The 14,241-nt window shown below is 40.6% G+C and overlaps 3 protein-coding genes and 1 non-coding gene across 8 annotated transcripts in view; 2 read left to right on the top strand and 2 right to left on the bottom strand.

Annotated features, from left to right (window-relative positions):
• Positions 1 to 4,927, top strand: part of PUS3 (pseudouridine synthase 3) — a 9,515-nt gene extending 4,588 nt beyond the window's left edge. For both annotated transcript variants that reach the window (XM_025928033.2, XM_086678741.1), the window contains exons 2-5: positions 1,947 to 2,373; positions 2,486 to 3,051; positions 3,956 to 4,146; positions 4,286 to 4,927. In XM_025928033.2, the coding sequence (XP_025783818.1) occupies positions 1,999 to 2,373; positions 2,486 to 3,051; positions 3,956 to 4,146; positions 4,286 to 4,596 (1,443 nt within the window). In that variant the 5' untranslated portion in view covers positions 1,947 to 1,998 and the 3' untranslated portion in view covers positions 4,597 to 4,927. The remainder of the gene's footprint in view (positions 1 to 1,946; positions 2,374 to 2,485; positions 3,052 to 3,955; positions 4,147 to 4,285) is intronic.
• Positions 1 to 9,532, bottom strand: part of HYLS1 (HYLS1 centriolar and ciliogenesis associated) — an 11,883-nt gene extending 2,351 nt beyond the window's left edge. The window contains exons 1-3 of one of the 4 annotated variants that reach the window (XM_086678744.1): positions 9,389 to 9,532; positions 6,220 to 6,263; positions 1,306 to 1,424 (exon numbers count right to left, since the gene is read on the bottom strand). In XM_086678744.1, coding sequence (XP_086534870.1) covers positions 1,306 to 1,319 — 14 coding nt within the window. In that variant the 5' untranslated portion in view covers positions 1,320 to 1,424; positions 6,220 to 6,263; positions 9,389 to 9,532. Of the gene's footprint in view, positions 1 to 1,305; positions 1,425 to 2,434; positions 2,535 to 6,219; positions 6,264 to 9,224; positions 9,360 to 9,388 lie in introns of those variants that run through there. The other 3 variants (XM_025928035.2, XM_086678742.1, XM_086678743.1) reach the window with 3 other exon arrangements.
• Positions 3,547 to 3,681, bottom strand: LOC112866266 (U4 spliceosomal RNA). The gene has a single exon (XR_015241487.1). It is a non-coding gene; the product is annotated as a U4 spliceosomal RNA (small nuclear RNA).
• Positions 9,507 to 14,241, top strand: part of LOC147576877 (prostate and testis expressed protein 13-like) — a 40,611-nt gene continuing 35,876 nt past the window's right edge. The window contains exon 1 of the transcript XR_015241234.1: positions 9,507 to 9,763. The gene's annotated coding sequence lies outside the window, so the exon portion shown is untranslated. The remainder of the gene's footprint in view (positions 9,764 to 14,241) is intronic.

The raw sequence follows: 14,241 nt of genomic DNA on the forward strand, positions 1-14,241 counted from the left end.
CACATGGTCATTTTAAATAAGGATTCCCCACTTCCCCCACCAAGTCTTACTCTCAAAAGGTAGTTTCTTACACTTTCTCTAGTAATCTTCCATATTCATATGTACATTTTTATACCATAAAGGAGCATATTATACAACTCTTCTGAATCTTTTTTTTTTTTTTTTTAACATTTATTTATTTTTGAGACAGAATGAGACAGAGCATGAGGGGGGGAGGTGCAAAGAGAGAGGGAGGACACAGAATCCGAAGCAGGCTCCAGGCTCTGAGCTGTCAGCACAGAGCCTGATGCGGGGCTTGAACCCAAGAATCATGAGATCATGACCTGAGCCAAAGTCAGACGCTTAACCAGCTGAGCCACCCAGGCATCCCGCAACTCCCCTGAATCTTAAAGATGGTCTTGGTGATCCAGCGAGATCAGCACACATGGACTTCATTTTGTTTAAAGTTGTACAGAATTCTGACATATGGATGTGCCCTAATCGTTTCAGCCCCTGATTTAATTTAGGTTACAGTCTTGTTAAAAATGAATGTTCCAAGTATCTTTCAAGTTTTTACATACTTGTGCAAGCCCACGTGTATGTAAAATTTCTAGAAATGGAGTAGGTGGGTCAAAATTTGATGGATGTTGTCAACTGCCCTGTGAAGAGGCTGTACTGACAGCATCTTCCAGAGCTTGCTTCTCCATTCCCTCTCCAAAGTGGTGTACTGTCAAACCTCCTCTGCAGTCAGCTGGATGAAAAATAGTTCTCCTGTAAATGGTATTTACATTGAGTAGAACTAAACGACTTTTCATACACTTTTATCAGCTGTTTTTCTCTTTTTGTATGAAATGCTTTTCCTTTCCCATTTATCTCTCTGGTTGTTGGACTTTCTCTTATTGATCCTTAAATTAAAACAGATGTATATATTTTCTGGGCTTCTATAGTATCTTACATAGAAACGCCTTTCACATTCCAAGACTATAAAAGAAAAGTTTTCTTCTAGTATTTGTTATAGTTTCATTTTTTTTGTATTTAAACTTTTAACATATCATAGATATAGAAACTCTCAAAGGCCAGAAACTAAATGAGCTACCCAGGTAACATAGCCTTAGAACACATTTGGTGACAATCCATATAAAGTGACCACCAGTCATGGACTGTCTAGCACTGTCCCAATTTTAAGGATGTAGTATATTCAACGCTAGAATTTTGAAATATGTCAGGAATTTCAACATGTTAATTACATTTTCCAGATTGACTCTTCAATAGCTAGAGGTATAGAACAGAAATTCAACTTAAAAAAAGATCATGATGCTTAATTACCTTCTCTCTGCCATCAAAACCACTTAAGAGTGGGAAACCCTTGACTTCAGGCTCTCCTTGCAATATGAAGTACAATCATTGACAAGTTTCGTCAGTCAGGCTAGCTTCTGCCGTACCACCTTTAAGACAGAACTGAGTGTTAGAGGACAGAATATACAAGCCACTCGTTTTATATGAAATACTGGAAAGCAGTGGAAACTGAGTAGACATATATATTCCATATGAACAGATTTTAAGATTAGAAAGATTAGACAAGTGTAATGAGAAGTCAAAAGGAAATGTTTTAAGGAAAAGTATCAAAAACATGATTATCATCAAAAAAATCATCACAGCTAATGAAGCAGAGAGAAATGGGATCTACAAATATTTTCCCTAAATTCTGACTAAACTTTAACAATGCCATTTCTTGATGCTCCTTTCCTTTTCCCCTGTGAACTGGCCAGACAGGATAGAAAAGAACAGTATCTATGGATGATCAACCCAGAACAATTAAGCTAACGCTTGTCTCCCTGGGCAGAAGCAAAATATATCCTTTAGGCATTAAATTAAATCTTAGGTACTATTTGCAGATGATGGAATGATATGGACATCACCAAAGTAATCCGCATTGAAACTGTTGTATCCTTTTACTCTTTTTTCAGGTAGAGTGGACCTATATGATTTCTTTATCCCTGGGGTTGGTTGTCTTTTATCATGGCTGAAAGTGACATAGACAGAACCCAAACTGTCAAACTCCTAAAAAGAGTACAGGAACTGGAGCAGGAGGTACAGAGACTTAAAAAAGAACAGGCCAACAACAAAGACTCAACCGTGAGAGAAAATTCTTCAGGAGCTAGAAAAGCTAAGCGTGCATTTGATTTCAGTGCTCATGGTCGAAGACATGTAGCTCTAAAGATAGCCTATTTGGGCTGGGGATACCAAGGCTTTGCCAGTCAGGAAAACACAAACAATACAATTGAAGAGAAACTGTTTGAGGCTCTAACCAAGACTCGACTGGTAGAAAGCAGACAGACATCCAACTATCACCGCTGTGGGCGAACAGACAAAGGAGTCAGTGCCTTTGGACAGGTAAGGGCCACCATACTGTTTCTTAAAGCAAGTGATACCCATGTATTCTAGGTGCACATACTAAGGATTCAGATTGTGTCTTTAAAACAACCATCTTCCTTTAATTCTATAGGTGATTTCTCTTGACCTTCGTTCTCACTTTCCAAAGGACAGGGCTTCAGAGGATTGTAATTTAAAAGATGAAGTCAGTGATGCTGCTAAAGAGATCCGCTATACCCACATTCTCAATCGGGTACTCCCTCCAGACATCCGTGTACTGGCCTGGGCCCCTGTGGAACCTAGCTTCAGTGCTAGGTTCAGCTGTCTTGAGCGGACTTACCGCTATTTTTTCCCTCGTGCTGATTTAGACATTGTGGCCATGAACGATGCAGCTCAGAAGTATGTTGGCACACATGATTTTAGGAACTTATGTAAAATGGATGTAGCCAATGGAGTGATCAATTTTCAGAGGACTATTCTGTCTGCTCAAGTACAGCTAGTGGGCCAGAGCCTGGATAAGGAGAGATGGCAAGAACCTTTCCAGTTATGTCAGTTTGAAGTGATTGGCCAGGCATTCCTTTATCATCAAGTCCGCTGTATGATGGCTATCCTTTTTCTGATTGGCCAAGGAATGGAGAAGCCAGAGATTATTGATGAGCTGCTGAACATAGAGAAAAATCCCCAGAAACCTCAGTACAGGTACGTTAAAAACAAAAGACAATTGTTGCTGTTAGAATATTTTTAAATATGTTAAATATTTTAAATAATTAAAGGTTAACATATCTTCTCCCAACAACTGTCTAATTAACTAGGTCACTTATTTTGTCTTCTTGAAGCTTTGAATCTAACTTGGAGAATGTCATGAATATGCAGGAGGGCTATCTTTTTCTTCTCTTGTTGTTCTATCCCATTAGTAAGAAATAGGTATATGGACCAGTCCCCTTAAATAAAATAACATTCATTCCTCAATGTTTTTTCCCCTGAATTTATTTTAAGGGTATTATTATTAGGTTCTGGTGAAGTTTAAAAGTGAGCATTCAAACTATTCATATAAATCTTCCTTGGTTTGTATTATTGGGCAGTCATACTACTGTACTTTTGAATTTTTCCTTATTTTCAGTGTCTGAAATGGCAAGAAAGGTAGGAAGAATAGTTTGACTTTTGAGACTAGGCTGAGGCCAGACAGACTAACAATTCATTTCTAAAGCAGTGAAATCTAGTTTACTTCATACTATGCAAAATTAACAAGTTCATAAAAATGTTTTCAATTAGCAATAATCACACCTTGGATAAACCTCACTGGCTATGATACTGCAAAATCAACAAGTTGGGAAAAAATGTAAAAAATAATGTTATAGCATTATGGTTGAGGCCTAACCAGTTGATTCATGGTTTCTTGTGTTGTGTTTTTGTTTTTGTCTTTTAAATATAAAGTTGTTCAAGGTTAGGGATGGTGTTTTTTGCTTTCTTATCTGTTACTCAGTACTGACAAAGATTTTCCCCTCCTTTTAACCCAACTACCTCCCCCCCCATTTGTATTTGAAAAACTGTTGGACGGCTGCTGTGTATTTTCATACTGTTTCTTGTCTCTTTTTCCCTCTAGTATGGCTGTAGAATTTCCTCTAGTCTTGTATGACTGTAAGTTTGAAAATATCAAGTGGATTTATGACCGAGATGTTCAGGAGTTCAATGTTACCCACCTACAACAACTATGGGCTAATCATGCTGTGAAAACTCACATGTTGTATAGCATGCTACAAGGACTGGACTGTGTTGCAGTACCCTGTGGGACAGGTATGACAGGGGAAATCCTAAGAGACGATTATTTACCAGAACCAGTTATGTGGGGTTATGGGAGCAGATTTATGTAAAGTTTGGAGGTGATTCTACTGTGGTAAAGTATCCATGTAACGTATGACTGTATGTATTATAGGACCAGAGATGGATGGAATGATAGAATGGAGAAATGTTAAGCCCTCTGTCATAAAGCAGACCAGTGCCTTTGTAGAAGGAGTGAAAATGCGCACATATAAACCACTAATGGATCGTCCTAAATGCCAAGGATTAGAATCCCGGATCCAGCATTTTGTACGTAGGGGACGTATCGAGCACCCACATTCATTCCTTGAGGAAGAAACAAAAGCCAAAAGGGACTGTCATGATATAATGGAGGAAGAAAATACTCTTTTGGAGAAACCAACAAAGAGAGTCTGTGTTGATACAGAAATTAAAAGCATCAGTTAACCATAAGAGAATCTAGGAGGCAACAAGCAGCTAGTGGTAGGTGGAGAGAAAGAAATACAAGAAAATATGTACTACAAGAAGTCCTAAACATTCAGATTATCAGCTCTTTGAAAAAATAAAACAAGAAACCCCCCCCAAAAAACCCCAAACCAAAAGAACATTAAGCCCTGTGAAGGAAGCTCCTACCTGAGTAAGAGAATTCAAACATTCTCATTCCTGTCCAAAAGGATTAAGAGATGGAAGAAGCAAAAAGCAATTGTGAAATGGGGTTTACATACATGTGGAAACCTGTGCCTCAAATTCATTAAAGCCTGATCCTACAAGTGTCTAACTTGTTATGCTGTTTGTTTATTTAATTTTGAGAGAGAGAGAGGAGACAGAATCTTAAGCAGGCTCCATGCTCAGCACTGGGCCCAAAGCGAGGCTTGATCTTACGACCCTGGGATCATACCTGAGCCAAAATCAAGAGTAGGATGCTCAACTGACTGAGCTACCCAGGCACCCCTGTTATTTTTGTCTTTTTAAAAAGCAAATGGGGGTGCCTGGGTGGCTCAGTCGGTTAAGTGTCTGACTTCGGCTCAGGTCACGATCTCGGGGTCAGTGAGTTCAAGCCCCGTGTCGGGCTCTGTGCTGACAGCTCAGAGCCTGGAGCCTGTTTCAGATTCTGTGTCTCCCTCTCTCTCTGACCTTCCCCCATTCATGCTCTGTCTCTGTCTCAAAAATGAATAAACGTTAAAAAAAAAAAATTAAAAAAAAAAAAAAAAGCAAATGAATGGAGCGCCTGGGTGGCTCAGTTGGTTAAGCATCCAACTTTGACTCAGGTCATGATCTTGTACTCTTGTGAATCTGAGCCCTGCATCAGGCCCTGTGCTGACAGCTCAGAGCCTGGAGGCAGCTTCGGATTCTGTGTCTCCCTCTCTCTCTGCCCCTCCCCTACTCATGCTCTTTGTCTCTCTCTCTCTTAAAAATAAACAAACATTAAAAAAATTAAAAGAAAAAAGCAAATGAAATATTCACTACTCCTCTGAATTCTCATAAAGAGCTTTGCCTGAGTGTCTTATTTTTTAAAAGAGAAATTAAAAGTAAGAAATTTAGTCCGTTAAATATTTGATACATTGGTTTATACCAGGCACAATACTACCTGAAAATGGCCTAACTCAATAAAGCACAGCATCTCTTAGAAAGCTTATCAGTCTAGTGCTGTGTGAGCCACAAATGGTCTCAGTTGCATAGTCATCATCTTCTTCACCACCTTTTACATAAGTTGCAAACATTCTTGGGGCGCCTAGGTGACTCAGTCACTTAAGCCTCCAACTCTTGGTTTTAGCTCAAGTCATGACCTCATGGTTCAGCAGTTTGAGCCCCACATCTCCACTCTGCACTGACAGCATGGAGCCTGCTTTGGATTCTCCCTCTCCCTCTCTGACCCACCCCTGCTAAAAAAAATCTATCTATCTATCTATCCATCCATCTATCTAGAGATAGAGATATATAGATAGCCTTCCTTTTTAATTTTGATGTCAGGATCCTTTTGTTTTTAGTGTAATCATTGAGTCTAGTAGAATATCCTCACTTAAACATGGAAGGACAAACCAAAGCATTTTATTTTTTTCAATTTCCTACCTTATTTCAATGTACCTCCACTGCCATTAGTTTTCGAGAAAAACCTGGAAAAGAAGAGTTTAAGAAATCACTATTTTAAAAATTCAACTTTAAAGAAACGATACATAGGACAAAAAACACTAAAACGCCATGCTTGGAAGATTCCTTAGAAGCAAAGGAGTTAGAGGATTAGGGTCTTAGATCTTAAAATTCTTTCAAGGTTAATTAAACTATACTATCAAATCTAGCAGAATAAGCATTTAGTGAAATTAAAAAAAAATTTTTTTTAACGTTTATTTATTTTTGAGACAGAGAGAGACAGAGCATGAGTGGGGGAGGGTGAGAGAGAGGGAGACACAGAATCTGAAACAGGCTCCAGGCTCTGAGCTATCAGCACAGAGCCCAACGCGGGGCTTGAACTCAGGGACCTGAACTCAGGGACCGTGAGATCATGACCTGAGCCGAAGTTGGACGCTTAACCGACTGAGCCATCCAGGCGCCCCTAGTGACATTATTTTTTTGGCAGTTACCATAGATACACTCAGGACAATCATCACAGATGAAGCAATGATGCATACTAAAATGTAACTCTGCAAAATTACTTAGGTTATCTGAGGTAATATTTATCATAAATTTCAGTTTCTGGCTCACGGTATGGAGTCAGAAGTAGGCCTTAGATCTTATTTTCTTCATTGGAAAAAATGGAAGGAATTAAATGAGATTATATACATTATATATGAAGATATAACACATAATATGTATTATATGTAACATACACATATATGGTATGTATACAAATAAAATGGTGCTTTGTGAGAGGTATTACACCATTTATTTCAATGTTCATGCAATACAAAACTACCTACTAAAAAGATAAAACAGAATAAAGCAGGGACAGAAATGGAATAGGACTCTGGGCTAGGAGGATCTCCAATACTAAAGCCCAAAGAGATTTTTTTTAATGTCATATCTACTATACTATACAGTGATTAACATGTTATTTTGTTTGCATTTAAATTAGGGCACACTCCTTTTTCTTCAATGTATGAAGAAGGGTGTTTGCAAATAGTAAAACATAAACTGTAGTAAAGCTCATAGGTAACTGTAAGTTCTTTCTTTTTAATAAAGACCTGATAATCCTTTCCCTTTACTTAGGAGGAACCTGTCACATAGAAGCTAGAGCAGCTTATATTTTGTAGATACTGATAATATTGACCAAAATACCCAGTAGTGCCTTCTCTTCAAAAATCCTAAGCAACTTGGTATCCCAGGTTTAGTAGTTCCAAGTGCAAGGATTTCAAGGGTGAAAGGGGAGGATTTTAAACTGGGATACTAGTTAGATTCTAACCATTACAAGGAGGCTACTGTAGAGTTACAACAAATTTCTCTACCTCTGGGGAGAAGTAAGCAAGTAGCTGAAAGAACCACAACTTTGGAACAAAGCAAGCAGCTTAAAGAACCACAACATTGGAGCAAAACAAGAGAAAACAAAACACCCAGCAAAAGTCAACCATAATCCAAGGGACAACTGGGGAAAATATGTGTGCAACAGGTTCAAAATCACTAATTCAAATTCCTCTTAGAAAGCTAGTAAAAGGTAAATGCACCAGAATAGGGTACCAGAATAAAGGAAAGACAGAAAATGTCCCGAAGAAATAATGACTAATACACACAGAAAATGTTTAATCTCATTAATAACGGAAATAAAGACATTAAGATGTCTTTTCAGACTGGTAAGATTTTCTCATACCCAGTGTCAGTCGGAGTGTGGAGAAATAAGCACCCTACACACTGTGTGTGTGTAGATGGGGGGATATCAATTTTTCTAGAGGGCAGCTTGGCATTATGAATCACAATTTAAACTGCACCACAATGTCTAAGCCATAATCCACTTCCAAGAATTATTCTAAGGAGATAAATTGAACAAGAATGCAAACATGTATACATACCTGTAACCACCACCATGCTATTTTATGATGAAGAAACTGGAAAAACAAGTGTCCATCGTGAGGGGACTGGTTAAATAATATATTGTACAGTAGTGCCATTGTAAGAAGTACCATGCATCCATTAAAAATGATAATGCTTTATCTATATTTGACAGTCACTTGCTCCTAAAATATTACTAAGGCATAATCTGCTTTTTAAATGACTGTGCTTGGGGCGCCTGGGTGGCGCAGTCGGTTAAGCGTCCGACTTCAGCCAGGTCACGATCTCGCGGTCCGTGAGTTCGAGCCCCGCGTCGGGCTCTGGGCTGATGGCTCAGAGCCTGGAGACTGTTTCCGATTCTGTGTCTCCCTCTCTCTCTGCCCCTGCCCCGTTCATGCTCTGTCTCTCTCTGTCCCAAAAATGAATAAACGTTGAAAAAAAAAATTTTTTTTTAAAAATAAATGACTGTGCTTTATCATATTTAAAACAATTACATAAAACCAAATATATTTTATGAATATAATTAGGTATATATACTCAAAACGCATATATCTGAAGGGAACCCAAATATGAAGTGGGTTTTTTTGATGGTTATCTGTGGCCCAGTGGAACATCTAGAATTTTCTTCCTTTTTTCCTTTATGCGTTCGTTCTTCTTGGATTTATTTCTAAAATCAACGGGACGGTATAACTTTACAATCAGAAAAAAGGTTTATTTTCATCTGGGGTAGGGCTACAGGGTTCGTTTTTCCACCCTATCCTAACTCATTAGCGAGAGAGCTGCTCGCACGGTTACACCCAGAAGTTCACAAAGGGCGCAACTACCGGCTGGGAAGACTGGTCGCTGCACAACAACAAAGGCCACCTGGTGCCCACCTGGCCTCGGGCGCGGTCGTCGCCTCGGATGCTGGTGGCCTCCGGGGAACCCGGCTCCCGCGGCGACACCACCCCCTTCCCCTGCAGCCCTCTGGGTTACGGAGGTGCCAGCCAGGGCAGCTATCGGGCTGGCAGTGGACGTGGGGCGCGCCACGGGAGCCCACTGTGACTTCAAGGGGCTCAGGCACGCCAAGGGCACAGCACGACACAGCTTACACCAACCTTGGGAAGCAGTAAACCCGGTTTTGGAAGGTATGTCGGACGTGAGACGGCGCACCAGTGAGGGTACTCCCATTCCGTGCTATCCAGACCTCGACCTCTCCGCACGGCGGGCGATCGGCCCCCGTGGGCCCGTGCGCCCCCTATTCCAGTCTCTACCCGCTTACCGGCCCCGCCGAGGTCCGCTCGCCGCACCGACTCCCGCTGCCGGCCTAGCGAAGCTCCGCAGGATTCCGTTAGCGTCCAGCAGCTCGCGCAGGCGCACGGCACACCCAACCTTCAAGCTACAGTTAACGCCTGGCCGCCGCGGTTTAAACTAGAAGAGCGAACCTGCATCCTCGGCCCCGCCCTCCAGTTCTCCTATTGGTTCTGACCATGAACGTCTTCCATGTCTACATTCTGATTGGTGCCCATTTTCTCTTGCCTTCCTCCACTGGCGGGAGGAAGCCCGGGATTTGAGGCGTGGATTCGGAAATGTGCGAACCTCCCCTTGCTCTGGCGCGTAACCCGGAACTGTCTCTGCGGCGCCTTCAGGCCTACGGGTAGAGAATGAGGGGACTCTCTAACCTCGGTTAACGACAAGTTAGCTGAGTTTTGGGAGGGACGGCCTTAACGTTCCGTTCATCTCAGTGGAACGAATGTCCGCCCTTCCCAATTTGGGGCGGCCCCGGGGGGTGGGTGGCGTTGGAACTGAAGGTCCTCAGAGCTCAGCTGGAGCATCTCCAGCCTCCAGCTTTTTCAGACAGCCCCCCTGGGGTCTGACATACGCAGGTTCTGTGCACGCTCTTTGAATCCTTTCCGTGGCTTCTGATTTGACGGGTTGCTGTGTCTCCCGTGCGTACCAATGTTACTCTGCATTTATGCTCCAGCCATGCTGACTTCTTGCTAGGATTGGCACTCACTTGGGGTTTTCCTTCGGAGTGCTCCCGTCTGCTCCCTTGACATAGCCATACTCCTTAAAAAAACGTGTGTGTGTTTGTGTATGTACCCGCTTTGGGAATTGCTGAGGATGAGATCTAGAAAAGAAAATGAGTAGAGGTCCCCACGACTCAGCATTTTCTAGTCATTGCCCTGCAACATAACTAAACAATTTGTCCTGCCAAGTCCTGAGCGTTCTGGATCCCAATTTACACAAATAGGCGCTGGATGACAAATTTGTATTATTTCTTAAATCCAGGATTCAATGAGAGAGAGAAGATCATATTTAATCCACTTCGCATTGTCTCTTATTCTTCCCTCTTAGTCTCGGGGCCTTTGCACTAGCTCTAAGTCACTTTGGATTTGTTGGGGGAAAGAAAAAGGACTAAACAAGATGGCAGAAAGTAGGTTGTAAAGATTTGAATGACCCTACCCCCTAGATTTCAATCTCAGTCAATACCACTTTAGTGCCACACATTCTTTTCTTTCCTCATGGGCAAATATCCCTTGTTCTAGTTTGGTTGTCTTACACCTGCATGACCTTTTCTTTGACATCAAATCTCCTCAATGTGTTTTAGAAACAAGACTAGAGTCATTTTTCTTACCTACTGCTTTGATCATTTACATGTTCCTTACCTCCACCCCCAATTATTTTCTTGTTATCCTTTATGTTAAAGTTTGATTTTTAAAAACCTTTAATTGATAACAACTTAAAGGATCTATCTCCTGTCATATTTCAAGTGGTATCTTGTGTTCAACTCAGTCCTTGTTTTTTTGTGGATCACTATGCTCCAACTTTGCCTAGATCTGATTTAATAATCTTCATGATTCTCTGAAATACATTACACCCAGGTCAAGAAACCTTAACTAAGGCCGTCTAAAATACAGCATATAAAAGAAAATCCTATTCTTGAAAACCAAATTGTATCCTTAAAAAATTTTATTAAGGAAAGTGACAAACACATAAAAAAATTGTATGTAATGAAGCCCCATGAACTCAATGCCCAGTTCCAATAATTATTAACTCATGACCAATCTTGTTGATTCTATATCACTATCCATGTACCTACTCTTATATTGTTTTGAAGAGAATATAAGGCATCTGAAATCTATAAATATTACAGTATGATATTTTTACAAAAGACTTTTAATTTCTTTTTTTTTTTTTAACGTTTATTTATTTTTGGGACAGAGAGAGACAGAGCATGAATGGGGGAGGGGCAGAGAGAGAGGGAGACACAGAATCCGAAACAGGCTCCAGGCTCTGAGCCATCAGCCCAGAGCCCGACGCGGGGCTCGAACTCACCGACCTGAGATCATGACCTGAGCTGAAGTCGGACGCTTAACCGACTGCGCCACCCAGGCACCCCATAAAAGACTTTTAAAAAGCATAACTGCAATACTATTATCACACCTAAAATATCTAATATATTTCATTAATAGCATCAAATAACCAGTGTTTGATTTTCTACTTGTCTCATTTTTTTTTCCCCTTGTTTGTTTGAACCAGGATCCAATCAGGTCCACACATTGTGACTGGTTGTTTCATTTACATTTCTTTTATAAATTCCTCCTCCATTTTCTTCTTGTGCAGTTTGTTGAAGGAAGCACATTGTTGGTCCTATGGAGTTTCCCATAATCTGGATTTTGCTGATTAATTTATGCAATTTAATATGGTTTCCTTACCTCTCACTTATAACAGAGGTCTCTTTTAGATGCTTTCCCTACTTAGGTTTATTAACCCATCAGCATCTTTTTCTGTGCTTGAAATATTACTTTCAGTTGGTTATATTGTCATGCTTAAGGTAATCCCTCCTTTATGATATGTTTGCTCACCTCACCCCTTTGTTGACATTTTCAAACTCCTTCAACTGTAGCCCTCTCTTACCTGACTCATTATCTCCTGCCTCTAACATTTGCAATTCTTCCTTCTTTAGTCTTGGAAATACAGAGAAAAACAATGGCATAAAGAAAAGCAAAATGGGGGGTTGCCCTGGTGGCTCAGTCAGGTTACACATCTGACTTGATTTCGGCTCAGGTCATGATCTCACCATTCATGAGTTCAAACCCTGCATCTAGCTCTGTGCTGACGATGTGGAGTCTGCTTGGGATTCTCTCTCTTTCCCTTTCTCTCTCTGTTCCTCCCCTGCTTGTGCTTGCTTGCCCTTTCAAAATAAATAAACAAACTTAAAAAATTTTAAAAAAAGAAAAGCAAAGCAAAATGAAAACAGCTCTCTCTACCCTGCTGCCGCCTCCTATCAGCCTACTTGTCCAATTTCTCCTCTCTATTCTTATTGCTCAGTTGTTTCTTAAGTCCCTGCATTCTGGATTCTATGCTCATCAGTGTATTCAAAGTGTACTCTCAAATGTAACTAGTGATCTTCTTAACAGTCTTCTCTAGTTGTTTTGGTCCGTTCCTGTTCTCTCTCTCTTCCTCTCTCTCTTTTTTTTTTTTTTTTTTTTTGAGACTGTTTGATAATTTATTCAGCAAATATTTGTTGAGCACTTAACCTTAAAAATAAAACTGTGAGTTGTTTTACCAGCAAAAATTGGTTTATTTGGGAATAGCAGGGGATTGTAACCTGGGACTGTAACCTGAGACATGCAAGGTTTTAGCAAAATGATGGGCAAATACAGAGAACAAAGGAGAGACATTCTTTTATAGAGGAAAAGAGGAAGTTAGGAGGGGCTGTTATAAGCAAAAAGTACTTTGGAGTAAACTGGGAATTTGAAGTATTCTAGGGTTTTCATTGGCTGAGTTGTGACAGTCTCTCATTGGTTGGGCTGTTGTCAGGCAAGTGGAAAAAGCCTCCTTCTTTCTGGGGTAGTAGAGTATAGGCTTCTTCCTTTTGGAAATGCAAGGCACATCGCTTTTTACTGGGGAATCTATAATTGACAATGAACTGTAGGGCATGAAACCTCCCCTTTCTGACCTCTCAGCTCCGTTTTAAATGAGGTAGCCTTTACTTGGTTTCACAATACCTATGTTAGGTACTGTGCCATGTCTTAGTGATTTGATGATGAATAAAAAGACATGATCCTTGCCCTTATAAAGCTTCCAGTTGGATAGGAGAAAATGACATTTATCAAACAATCACAAATTATTGTAAAATTACAATTCTGTCCAGTGCTAAAGAGAGGCAAATGGTCTCATAAGAACATCTAATAATGGGGAGATTTGACATAGTGCCACTGAACAAAGAGCTAAAGGATAGTAGGGAAAATGTGGAAGGGTGAGATGGGGGTGAAAGGAGATTTCTAGGCAGAAGGAAAAGCATATGCAAAGGCCTATTGGGGGTGGAAGATTGGAAGATTCAAGAAATTGAAAGAAGACCAGCAAAGAGAGGGTAGAGGTGAGACGGAAGAGGTAAGCAAGGGCCAGGTTATGTAGGTCATGTAGGCCAAGACAAAGAATTTGATTTTTTCCTAAGAACTATGGAAACTCACTAAAGTGAAGATTGGGATGTGTTATGTGACACATTCATATGTGCATTTGAAATTTTGTTTTGGATGCATTGAGGAGAATGCATCTGAGGGGGCAAGATTATGTGAAGTACAAATGCGAAGCAGTTACAGTATTTTAGACAGAAGATGGTGGTGGCTTAGGTGAGGATGCGAACAGCCAGAAATAGCAAGAAGAGAGAGGACAGATAGCTATTTAGTGGATAAAACTCATAATGACTTGACCTTGAATTGACTGGGGTTGATGTATGGAAGATAGGTCATGGATTATTTGTACGTTTCTGGTTTTTGCAGCTGGATGCCACTTTCTGAGATGGAGAATTCTGGAAGACCATATTTTGACAGGCAGAGTTAGATTTTGGGCATGGTGAATTTGAGATGCCCTTGAGACATCCAGGTGGAGGTAAAATTAGGCAGTTGGAAATCTGAGTGTGGAGGTCAGATGCAAAGTATGGCCTTGTAGTATTTGCATGTGGGTGGATAGTTGTTTAAGTAATGGGTGTGAATGAGATCTTCCAGGAAAGAGTATAGAATGAAAAGAGAAAGCAACCTAGTGTCTTCTTGAAACTCATCTGGTGAACTCTCTGAGGTTACCCTGTCCTGGCTCTCCTCTCACCTCTCCTCTTCTGCCTCTCAACTG

Source organism: Puma concolor, chromosome D1 (genome assembly GCF_028749965.1).
Source record: "Puma concolor isolate L17-30 chromosome D1, mPumCon1.1.hap2, whole genome shotgun sequence".
Lineage (NCBI taxonomy): Eukaryota > Metazoa > Chordata > Mammalia > Carnivora > Felidae > Puma > Puma concolor.